At 57.0% G+C, this 11,537-nt stretch overlaps 6 protein-coding genes across 6 annotated transcripts; 4 read left to right on the top strand and 2 right to left on the bottom strand.

Annotated features, from left to right (window-relative positions):
- Positions 1-348: 348 nt before the first annotated feature.
- Positions 349-2,675, top strand: ISF_08824 (ferro-O2-oxidoreductase; the record flags this gene model as incomplete). The annotated part of the gene is made up of 8 exons (XM_018852427.1): positions 349-730; positions 788-910; positions 957-1,065; positions 1,113-1,311; positions 1,355-1,506; positions 1,553-1,771; positions 1,817-2,270; positions 2,349-2,675. 8 exons carry the CDS (start codon positions 349-351, stop codon positions 2,673-2,675), a joined length of 1,965 nt encoding a protein of 654 aa, XP_018700387.1.
- A 470-nt stretch (positions 2,676-3,145) lies between these two features.
- On the bottom strand, positions 3,146-3,974 carry ISF_08825 (oxidoreductase, short-chain dehydrogenase/reductase family; the record flags this gene model as incomplete). The annotated part of the gene is made up of 2 exons (XM_018852428.1): positions 3,146-3,329; positions 3,403-3,974. The coding sequence occupies 2 exons, from the start codon at positions 3,972-3,974 to the stop codon at positions 3,146-3,148; spliced, it is 756 nt and encodes a 251-aa protein (XP_018700388.1).
- A 291-nt stretch (positions 3,975-4,265) lies between these two features.
- Positions 4,266-5,423, top strand: ISF_08826 (3-isopropylmalate dehydrogenase; the record flags this gene model as incomplete). Its single annotated transcript, XM_018852429.1, has 1 exon — positions 4,266-5,423. The coding sequence occupies one exon, from the start codon at positions 4,266-4,268 to the stop codon at positions 5,421-5,423; it is 1,158 nt and encodes a 385-aa protein (XP_018700389.1).
- A 277-nt stretch (positions 5,424-5,700) lies between these two features.
- Positions 5,701-6,924, top strand: ISF_08827 (peptidase family T4 protein; the record flags this gene model as incomplete). The annotated part of the gene is made up of 1 exon (XM_018852430.1): positions 5,701-6,924. The coding sequence occupies one exon, from the start codon at positions 5,701-5,703 to the stop codon at positions 6,922-6,924; it is 1,224 nt and encodes a 407-aa protein (XP_018700390.1).
- Positions 6,925-7,664: 740 nt separating this feature from the next.
- ISF_08828 (cytochrome P450 monooxygenase) lies at positions 7,665-9,357 on the top strand (the record flags this gene model as incomplete). Its single annotated transcript, XM_018852431.1, has 4 exons — positions 7,665-7,677; positions 7,765-7,987; positions 8,057-9,156; positions 9,206-9,357. 4 exons carry the CDS (start codon positions 7,665-7,667, stop codon positions 9,355-9,357), a joined length of 1,488 nt encoding a protein of 495 aa, XP_018700391.1.
- Positions 9,358-9,425: 68 nt separating this feature from the next.
- Positions 9,426-11,288, bottom strand: ISF_08829 (Transcription factor; the record flags this gene model as incomplete). Its single annotated transcript, XM_018852432.1, has 3 exons — positions 9,426-9,869; positions 9,929-10,376; positions 10,429-11,288. The coding sequence occupies 3 exons, from the start codon at positions 11,286-11,288 to the stop codon at positions 9,426-9,428; spliced, it is 1,752 nt and encodes a 583-aa protein (XP_018700392.1).
- Between the last annotated feature and the right edge of the window lie 249 nt (positions 11,289-11,537).

The following is an 11,537-nucleotide window of genomic DNA, read 5'->3' on the forward strand; positions in this document are numbered from 1 at the left end:
CTCTCCTCCCCTTCGCACGCGACACTTTGCCTCTTTCACGGTAGCCTTAACCTTGCCGTCTCGACACCTTCATCTTATCCTTACGTTTAGTTGCCCACCCTCATCAACCTTTCCATCTCATCTGCCATCGATTCGCCACTCGACACATCCCGCACTTGCCGTCTCCCCTCTACGCGCATGCCCGCACCATCGACCTCTCGTCCGAACAGAGCCCCTGGCCTGCCGCTAGCCGGATGACAGGGCGCAGTCCCTCCTTGCTCGCTCGCCTGGCAAGCCAGCTCACGATATCTACTGACAGGCAGGCTACCGCCGTTGCCACCAAGAGATCAATCCCGCGATTTGGGCGCTATGCATGCTGGGTCTGAACGCCCGCGCGGCCGTCGTTGGCTGCCCGCCATTGCTCTCGCCAGCGGCCTGTTTACGATACTCCTGTCCCTGTTCATGCTTCACGTCTTCAGTCGCAACACGGCCATTAGACCTGCTCCTGATCACGATCAACACCAGAAACCCAGTCTGACACCCACAGTGACACATGTCAACAACTTTCGTCCCATCGTAACTCCCACACCAACACCAGTCGTCCTGCCAGACCCGGCTCAGGAAGCCGGCTACATCCTACATCCAAAAGACCATATCGCCAGGGAGCCAACCACCTTGCGCATGTCATGGAGTGTAACTCGTGAGCTGCGCAAGCCTGACGGCGTTGAGAAGCAAGTCTATCTTATAAACGGTATGTTTCTAGCTTCTGTTCTTGCCTGCGGCGACCCAATCCTTGCTGACTCTTTAGGCCAATTCCCTGGGCCTATCATTGAAGCCCGCCCCAGCGACGAGCTCGAAATAAACGTCTTTAATCATGTCGAGAACGATACCGAGGGTATTTCCGTACACTGGCATGGCCTGGTCATGAATGGTAGCTCGCTTCGCCTGACATTGCGATATCTAGCTAACCTCCTCAGGCGCAAACGCCATGGATGGTGTTGTCGGTGTTACCCAATGTGCCATTGCCCACAACAATAACTTCACATATCGCTTTACCCTAGATGACTCGCAGCATGGCACATACTGGTAGGTCCCCTGGAATCGGCCATGCTGCTTGCGTACTGATCGCCTAGGTACCACGCCCATTCTCACGTCCAGCGAGCCGATGGCCTTTACGGTGGCATCGTTATACACAGGCCGGCGAATGCGGAAACCGACTTGGTCAAGTATAACTATGAACAAGAGAAACTTCTCCTGGTTGGTGACTGGTATCACTGGCCCGCTAATAGAGTTCTCGAGTGGTATGATGAGGCAGACCACTTTGGATATGAGGTATGTCGCTCCTCGCAGCAACAAGAGCCCAGCTAATTTATAGCCTGCTCCCGACTCACTCCTAATCAACGGTGTTGGGGCTTACAACTGCTCCAAGGCTGTCGCAGCTCGTGTGGTCAATTGCACCATGCTTCAAAAGCCCAATATTCGCCTCCCAGACGCCGACCGCATGCGCCTTCGCATCGTCAATACTGGGTACGTCCGGTGCCGGCCATTGGCAAGCTGTTCCTAATTCTCGCAGTGCTTCCGCTGGATTCTCCATGAATTTCGGCCACGGGACCATGCAAATACTCGCCGTTGATGGCCAAGGCTTAGTAGATAGATCGACCCCTGCTGCTGGCGGGGTTGGCATCTTATATCCTGGCGAGCGTGTTGATGTCGTACTTGACAAGACATTGGCACTCAAGTCTGACAGGGATGAGAGTTCGATTAATACCTTGACAATTGAGCTTGACGACGGGTAAGCAATATTCCCTTTGGCGTAACGCATCGCTAATTCGAGCAGCAACATGCCACTCAAAAACTATGCTCTTACCCGAATCCAGTCATTCCCGGTCGGTGACTTGGGTAAAACAGCCGACAGGAAGATCAATCGACGCGACGATGCTGTGAAAATGCTTTCACTAGCCGATCTCAATGGGGTTTCCCTGTCAGATGAGGCCGCGGAGGCAACCAAGCCGGCCGAAACTGCCGTCTTTTACACAACTATCAAGAATCGCGCCACCCACGCGAACAGACCTGCTGGTCTCTTCAATCACTCCTCATGGATTGTCAAGGATGCCTTTGCGGCGCCCCTGTTGGCGGTTGATGAAGAGCAGTGGCCGAGTCTGGCCGAAGAGCCCAGTCGACTCCAGAACTTTACCGTCTCAACGTTCAAGGCCAGCGCAGCCGGTCGCAAGACACGATGGATGGATATGGTCGTGAACAACCTCGACGACAAGGGTCACCCTTTCCATCTGGTATGTGGTTAATCGCTCATCTCATTTTCATGTCACCCCATGGAAGCCTTGCGAAAAATTAGCTCTAACACTTCTCAGCACGGGCGGTCATTCTACGTACTGGTAAGCCACAAGGGTCGCAAAGGCGAGCAGGGCACATACAATCCGTTTGACCCCGAGTCCAAGCACGACGACTACCCCCGCGCTCCCTTCAACCACCTGCTCAAAGACACCGTATACATCCCTCGCATGGGCCATGTCGTCCTACGTCTGCCCCTAACAAATAGCGGTCTGTGGCTGGCTCACTGCCACATCCTGTGGCACCAGGCTGTCGGCATGAGCATGGTGGTGCGTGTAGGTGATGTTGACCCAAATGCGAGGCGGGCGGCGGGCGCGTTCTGTGCCAGCCAAAATGCGGGGTTGTGAGGTGATCAAGCCAGTGTAAAATACGAGAAGACGGGGAGGAAAATAAGACTGTAAATAGCATTGCATGTATTTCAACGGTAGCATGGTGTAGATTCACCTCAAGATATCGGGCATGGATCCCGATGGCATCGGTGAGAGAGGCGTTGAGATGAAGGACCCACGGCCAATAGGTTCTGCGACTTGAGCAACGATAACACTGACACCTACGCACTGGTGAAACGGACAGTACAGAATGAAGCTCCAAGTTTAGTGAAAAACAGTTCATTATCAACGATCGATTTAGTTTGACGCCATTAGTGGTCAACTTAAAATACCCATGGGAAGGTTTGGTGCAAGTTGCAGGTCAGCCGCTATTGTCACCCCCGCGCTGAGAGGCTCTTAGCCGCCCGCACAAGTAATAACAATGGACAAAAAAGACATGGTTACACGGCGCAAAACATGAGACAGGCTGTGCTTGACCCTCGCTATTCTTAAACGCAGCGACCTCCGTCAACCTCGACGTTGATGCCAGTCAGAAAGTTGGCCTCACCGCTGGCGAGAAAGCAGCACGTGTTGGCGACGTCAGCAGGTGTAGAGGGCCGCCCCAAAGGGATTGTTGACACAAAAGCAGCGCGATTCTCAGGAGTATCCGGTTTACCTAAGAACAGAGGGGTCCTAGATGCTATGAGCGGCCTTGCCCGAAAGATATGCGCTCTCCTGCTACCCCTGTCCAGGGTAGGTAACTTACATGGCGGTGCTCCCGACGACGGGCGAGACGGCATTGAAGCGAATCTGCTTCGGGCCGTACTCGACGGCCAGGGCTTTTGTAGCCGCGATGGCGGCGCCTTTCGAGGCGTTGTACCAGGTAAGCCCCGGCCGGGGCCGGATGCCCGCCGTCGATGCGATCTGGATGAAGCAGCCGGGCCGCTTCTCGCGCAGCAAATACTCAACGATGACCGAGGACGATAGGTAGATGGACTTGACGTTGACATTCATGACCAGGTCAAAGTCGACGTCCGTCACCTGCTCGGCGGGCTTGTTGGTGTAGGTCGCGCCTGCGTTGTTGATGACAATATCGAGCTGGCCGTAGGTGGCGAGCGCGGCGGCCAGCACGGCCTCCCAGTCTGCGCGGCGCGTCACGTCCGTCTTGACGAAGGTGCAGCCGAGCTCGGCGGCGACGGGGTGGCCGTTGGTCTGGGAGAGGTCCGCGATGATGACCTTGGCGCCCTCACGAACGAACTTTTCGGCAATGCCTTTGCCGAAGCCAGAGGCGCCGCCGGTGACGATGGCGACCTTGCCGTCTAGTCGTGCAGATGCCATGATGGAAACGAATCTAGGGGCGCAAAGTACGAATCAACCGAAGTTATCCTGTACTGCGGAACAAGAAAGTGTATAGAAGGCTGTGGCCTATGTTCCCCGCGCCTGGTCTGGAGAGGAGGGGCTATCACGGTAGGATCGCGGGGTTATGGTAAGATCCCGGCCCACCGCACGGCTTCCTGGCCGATATTGCTTCGTCGTTAAGTGCCACACCCACCGCTCGCCCGTTGCATAAATACTACATCCTGCATAGTGATCCTTTTATTTGCTTATTAGTGCTACACAACTCGCGCTATGGCAGCGACTGGTACTTTCAAAATCTTGGTGCTACCTGGCGACCATGTCGGGCCCGAAGTCGTCCGCGAGGCCCTGCGCGTGCTGGACGTCGTACAAGCTTGCCGGCCGGGCCTCACCTTCTCCCTGACCACTGGCATTGCGGGCGGCTGTAGCCTCGACCGGCACGGCGTGGCCATCACTGCCGAAGTCCTGGACCAGGCGGCTTGCAGCGACGCGGTGCTTTTCGGCAGCGTCGGCGGGCCGGAGTGGGCGACGACGGTGCCGAACCCCGAGTCCGGGCTGCTGCTGCTGCGCAAGCGGCTCGACGCGTTCGCCAACCTGCGCCCGTGCCGCATCATCGTGCCCGCGCTGGTCGACGCCTCGCCCCTCAAGGCGGACGTGGTCAGGGGCACTGACTTCGTCGTCGTCCGCGAGAACTGCGGCGGCGCGTACTTTGGCGCCAAAGTGGAGGAGGACGGCGTGGCCTCGGACCTGTGGGCTTACACGCCGGGGGAGGTTGAGCGGTGCGGGCGCGTCGCGGCGGCGGTCGCCCGCATGATGGGGCGACCGGGGGAGGGGGCCGGCAACGAGGACAAGGCCGCGGTGGTTTGGAGCGCGGACAAGGCCAACGTGCTGGCCAGCGGCCGGCTGTGGCGACGCGCGACCACGGACCTGTTCGCGCGCGAGTTCCCCGACATAGAGCTGCGCCACCAGCTCGCCGACAGCATGGCGATGCTCATGGTGCGCAACCCGCGTGGCTTCAACGGTGTGATCCACACCGACAACACCTTTGGCGACATCCTATCAGACATTTCCGGTGCCATCGTCGGCACGCTGGGCACGCTGCCGAGCGCGAGCCTCTCCGGCATTCCGGGAGGACAACAGCGGTGCAACGGCATCTACGAGCCCGTGCACGGCAGCGCACCGGACATTGCGGGCATGGGCATCGTCAACCCGGTCGCGCAGATCCTCAGTCTCGCGATGCTGCTACGATACTCGTGTCTACTCGTGGACGAGGCCGCGGCTGTGGAGGCGGCCGTTGCAAAGGTGCTGGACGATAAGAGCCAGGGCGGGCTGGCGATCCGCACCAGGGACATGGGTGGTACGGCAAGCACGTCTGAACTAGGCTCGGCTGTGTGCGAGGTGCTGTGTAGGTTGTTACAGGAGGGCGCATAACCATGACAATAATTGTGGCTTGTTCCGGATATTCCGAGATGCGAAATTAGATAAGCGGGCTATGCAAAGTTCAAATGGCCTCATTCAAACAACTCTTGGGAGGGAGCGCTTCTAACATGACTCAAGCCCCGCAATATTGTTCTGCGGCATGTATCATGATAATAGTCTGTGCGGGGTAGTAAGCCGGGTTTGAATACATAAACAAGCATGACCCCGAAATTCGTAGAAGCATGCTCTTTGTTGGGCAACTTATTCATTCACATCAACGACTCTTGAGATGGCTTCCACCACGGGTGCTGAGACTAGCGAGAAGCGCGTGCGCCTTCGGGAGCTCATCCCGGGCATCAAGCTGGGCAAGTGGGAGCGCACCGGGCCAAAGAACGGCATCACCGACGTCCCGGGAGTGCTCGTCCACACAGAGTCCATCCACGACAAGGAAAAGGGCGTCAACACGGGCGTGACGACCATCCTGCCGCGCAAGGAATGGATCGAAAAGGCCTGCTACGCCGGCATGTTCCGCTACAATGGCGCGGGCGAGCTGACGGGCAGTCACTGGATCGACGACACGGGACTGCTGAGCAGCCCGATCGTCATAACCAACAGCTTCGGGGTGGGTGCCTGCCACACCGGCATCTACCGGTACGGCGCGCAGCACTACCGCGACAAGAACGGCGACGTGGACTGGTTCCTGATGCCCGTCGTGGGCGAGACCTACGATGGCATGCTCAACGACCTGTCGCAATTCGTCGTGACGCCGGAGCACGCCGTGCGCGGCATCGAGCGGGCGTCCGCCGACCCGGTGCCCGAGGGCAACACGGGCGGTGGCACCGCCATGACCTGCCACGGTTTCAAGGCCGGCACCGGCACCTCGAGCCGGCTTGTCGCCGGCCTGGACGCCGACGGCAAGCCGATCGACTACACCGTCGCGGCGCTCGTACAGGCCAACTACGGCCGGCTGTACTCGCTGACCATCGCCGGCGCGCCCGTTGGTCGCATCCTGTGGGCGGACGCGGAGCACGACGCCGTCGCGCGGGGCGCCCGCGACGCCTACGAGCAGGCCAAGAAAGTCAAGGACGGCAGCATCATTGTCGTGATAGCGACCGACGCGCCGCTCAACCCGGTGCAGCTGCAACGGCTCGCGAGGCGGGCGACACGCGGCATCTCGCGCGTGGGCGGCTACGGCAACACCAACAGCGGCGACGTCTTCATCGCCTTCAGCACGGGCACGGTGGCGCCGGGCCAGTTCGACGCCGCGGGGCTCGAGTTCCTGCCGGACAAGGCGGAGATCCTGCGGCACGAGGCCGTGGACGAGCGCAAGATGGACAGCCTCCTGGAGAGCGCGGGCGAGGCCACCGAGGAGGCCATCCTCAACGCGCTGTGCATGGCGGAGACGATGACGGGGTTCAGAGGGCGCACCGTGGAGGCGATGCCGCTGGGCAGGGTAAAGGATATCGTGCAGCGGCACATTGACCTGGAGAAGGCGCTGGTGGCGGGGAAGTAATTGATACAAGGCGGAATGCGGAAGTCGGGGCTGAGACACGGAGACACGGCGCGCGCGGGCAACTAGCTCTGTAGTTGTTGGGAGAGGGCGCAGCTTCTTGTACAAGTTGAAGATAACCCCTGTGCCAAGAATAACTACGAAAATGTACCCCATGAAATTGCACAAACATTCTATGACAATGACAATGTTGCAATACCACCATACTAGTCAGGAGTACTGTTCATGGTCTCCCGACCGGACCAAGACCAGGGACGCGCCAAGACGAGAGCCACCCCAGAACAGACCGGAGGGAATGCGAGATGGGAGATCCTAGCAGATGGCTTCATCCCGCGCCGGCTCTCTTACCTCAAAGCTCAACTGGTTCCAAGTGGTTTGGTCGTGCAGCAACCTTCCGCTGGTGCAAGTGAAACTGAAAGTCCCATGTAAAGTAATTTGCCGAATACTCGTGATTTCGTATCGCAATGATGCTCCAACTTAATATCAGAGAACTAAGTTAATTTAGGGCGCGCCGTACTGTAGGGCGCACCTTATGTACAGTAGCAGCAAAATTGGCTAGGTTTGGAGCCGCCGTGCCATGGCTCTATCTCATCAACCAAGGTTTAATAAGAACCTCGTGATTCGCTGCAAGTCTACACTTCCCAAACTAGATACAGCATCTCCTGCTACCGTGACTCTTCCGATCATCTTTTGCGTGATACCTCCCTTCTGATCTCCAGGAAAGCTGTGAGTTCCTGGTCGAAATGTCTCTGCCGGGTTACCTTCTTCTTTTCCTATCCCTTGTCGCGTACTTGATTTATTCTTACATAATTTTTCCATGCCGAATCTCACACCTGGCAAAAGTCCCCGCACCGCACTGGTCCTGCCACTTTTCAAGCTTCTGGATCCTCCGAGCGCGCAAGAACGGCTCCGAGAATGCATCGCTGCGAGGGGCGCACCGGCGCCTGGGCAACATTGTGCGCGTTGGTCCTGATACAATTAGCGTCGACGGCGTCGATGCCATGAGGACAATTTACCAGGGCGGCTTTCCCAAGGCGCCATGGTATCGCATCTTTGACAATTACGGGTATGTCGCCCCTGCCTGCTAGCTCCGTCGTTGTTGGTTGGCACGCCACTAAGAGTACGGCGATGGTAGCGTCCCGTGCATGTTCTCGACAACCGAGTCCAAGGCACATTCGAAGAGAAAGCGAATGATCTCCAATGTTTACTCAAAATCCTACATTCTGTCCTCGGAAGCTGCCAAGGCTCAAAGTCACGCCATCATGTTCAACCGCCTCCTACCACTCTTGAACAAGGAAGCTGCCGACAACCATCTTCGCGGTACGGAAGTACAGTCTCTTTTCATGGCCACCACCATGGACATGATATCTGCGTACATTTTCGGACTGGAGCACGGTACCAACTTTCTGCAGGACAAGACCTATCGGGACCACTGGCTAGGGTTGTATCTGTCGCGGCACCATCATCATTTCTGGCCACAGGAGCTCCCCTTCATGACAGCGCTCCTCAAAAACATTGGCATTCGCTTGTATCCCTCCTTTGTCGACAGTGCCAATGACGAGTTGCGCGCTTGGAATAAGCTGCAGTGTGAGAAGACGGCGGGTAGCTACTTCGGCGAGAGAGGAGACGCTGATCTAGGCAAGACGCCGGTTGTCTTCAGAGCGATGCACGAGGGCATCGACAAGGAGGAAACGACGGAAGGCGAAGAGTCTATTCTGTATGAAACTACTATTAAACAGCGTGATTCTTCGATCGCCAGCGAGATACTCGATCAAGTCCTCGCCGGTCACGAAACCGCCGGTATTGTCTTGACGTACGCGTCATGGCACCTATCGAACGCGCCCGGCCTGCAGGAGCAACTGCGACAGGAGCTGCTGCCCCTGTTCTCCCTCAACAGCGAAACATTACCCGAGACCAGAAAGCTAGACGGTCTTGCGCTGCTGAATGCGATTGTCATGGAGACACTGCGACTGCACGCGCCCATACCCGGACCGCAGCCGCGCCGCACGCCGGATCAGGGATGCCACATGGAGGGATACTTCATCCCGGGCGGTGTTCGCATCGCCTCCTTGGCGCATACGCTCCATCTGAACGAGACGGTGTTTAGCAACCCTGCAAGCTGGGACCCGGAGCGGTGGCTACGGAGCGGCAGCGACCTTGATGCGATGAGGCGACACTTCTGGGCCTTTGGCAGCGGCGGAAGGATGTGCATCGGGTCCAACTTTGCGCTTCAAGGTTCGTTGAACTTTCTTTTCAATTTTCATCCATGGCTGACTTGTAGCAGAGATGAAGCTTGTGCTTGCTGTAATTTACGCAAACTTCACGACCGCAGTTGTAGATGACAGTGGCATCGAGCAGACGGACGGCTACTCAGCGCGGCCCAAAGCCGACCAGCTATTTCTCCGATTCAACAAGATATTCGAAACAGCAGAGTAGACATTTCAATATTTGAGTTGTTAATTTTACAGATTTATATTATACGCGCCATTGCCTCGAGCAAGATTCTAGTTGTATCCTGACAGTTGCGACCCTGGATCCCTGGCATAGACCTGAGCATGGCCTTGTCCCTCATCACAGGCAATCATGTTTAGACTCAGCGCATCATGGCTTTCGTCCCAAATATCTTGTAAAGAATCGACATGGTGGAAGTCAACGCCATCGAATGCGCCCGGAGAGGGAAGCTCCTCAAACCGCGCCGAGTGCAGGGCCGTAGAGAATGGAGGCGTCGATACCTGCACGTCCATGCTCCACCCAAGCCTTGCTGCGCCGAGCTTTTCTTGAGAATGCTGAAGCAGCTTCGGTAGCAGATGAGACTCGCGGCCTCGGATGCAGCGAAGCGTGTTCACGATGGCAGCGAACAAGTCCTGCGGCCCCAGGATCATTGCGCTGGCGGTCGCTGAGGGGCTCACGTCGACGAGGCTTGTTCCGATATCGAACAGCTTTTGCTCCTGTGAGTTTATCGGTCAATTAGTGCAAATTCACAGAATAGAAGAACTGGCTTACTTACCAGCGAAATTCCGTGCCTGTTCTTCGACGCGGTGCTCGAAGACGTGAGCGACAGCAAGATGGAGCTACCAGCATCGAAAGGCAGGCGCAGATCAGGCAATGCCACGGACCCATGACAGGACTTTCCGGCAATTCCGCACATCAGCCGCCACATCACCACTCGCAACCAATTTTGAGTAATCAGCGTGTCAAGCTGCTGGCTCTCCAGCACCGAGTTCTGCGGCTGCACGGTGCAGAGCGCCTGGATGACCCGTTGCCCGATGTATGAGAGGTTGCTGCTGTCCGATGGCTCAGGCTGCCACTCGTACAGCTCTAAGGGCAGTGACTCGAATACGTTGATGTGGTTGACAAAGTCGTTCATGATGATGGGGTAGTCAGAGTCGAAGATTTGAGGCTTTGGCACTGTTCGCCGTAGCAGAACTGGCATCCTACGCTGTAGCGCGTATGTCCTGCAGAAGCATCAGTAGGGTGACGGATAGGCAAAGAAATCTTGGAGACTACCTTTCCGATATGAAAAGCAACCAAAATATTCGTCGGCGTCTATCAATGTCTTTGTCGGTCAAGCCGGCAACCGACTCGGCTGTTTCGTTGTCCAGATCAAGCAGAAGAGCCATGGACACGCTCTGGTTCAGGTAGAACCATGCTTTCTTGTGATTCTCCTGATTTCCGTAGCAGACAAATAAGAAAAACGATGTCAATATGGCGTCCTCCGACATTGTGTCCGCCACATTGACCTTTTGGCGAGCAGTCTCGGCCGCCTCGAGAAAACGAGGCCCGGTTGTGCAATCGTCAACGGAGCCATCTTCATGCAGCCTTGTTCCTCCCTGGGCGCCATGCTCCTCGGGATGATCTAGGCGTAGCTGGATGCGCGTGACTGCCGCCAAGGCGAGCAGGAGAGTGTACCGCGGCGGCGGCAGCAGATGGGCCACGGCGCAATCCTCCTCGAGACTCGTCGCATCCACCACGGGCATGACGGGGAACAAGTTTGCCATGAACATTCTCACATGGGCTACAAGAACGGAACAGGCTCCGCTGCTTCCACCCTGTTCCTGGAACGGCGACGGTGACAGCGAGCCGGCATCGGGAACCTGGAGACGGTGCGGGGACACGCCGTCGCTGATGACCGGAACGGCGCGCTGGATATAACAGGCCGCCTGACCGGTGGCATCCTCCTCAGCCTGGGCCCTTTTGATGATAGCCAGCCTTCGGCCCTTGCCGCCCTTCGGTCCTCGTCTCTGTAGGCTGTGTCGATAGCGACATGGTAAATCACAGGCGAGGCAGGTGCTGCAGGGCAACGCACGGTCGCACCGCGTCTTGCGGAGTCGGCAGCTGTCGCAGACGGGATGTGTATTGGGCGGCATCTGGCGGTGATATTTTCAATCGAGAAAGGCTTGATTGTGAGAAATCATGCGAGATGCTTGCAAGCCCTCGCTGTTGATATTTTGCCGTTTATTAATTGGCGCTTTTCTCTGTAGTGTCTTCAGCTCATTTGCCGCACCAATGATGATGGAGTGTGGCGGACAGAACAGCCCAGCACCAACTAACTACAGGGTCTCGTCGCTGAGAACGACTCTACACGGTGCCATAAATATAGCAGAAAATTGCATCAA

Source organism: Cordyceps fumosorosea (assembly GCF_001636725.1).
Source record: "Cordyceps fumosorosea ARSEF 2679 chromosome Unknown scaffold_36, whole genome shotgun sequence".
Taxonomy (NCBI): Eukaryota; Fungi; Ascomycota; class Sordariomycetes; order Hypocreales; family Cordycipitaceae; genus Cordyceps; species Cordyceps fumosorosea.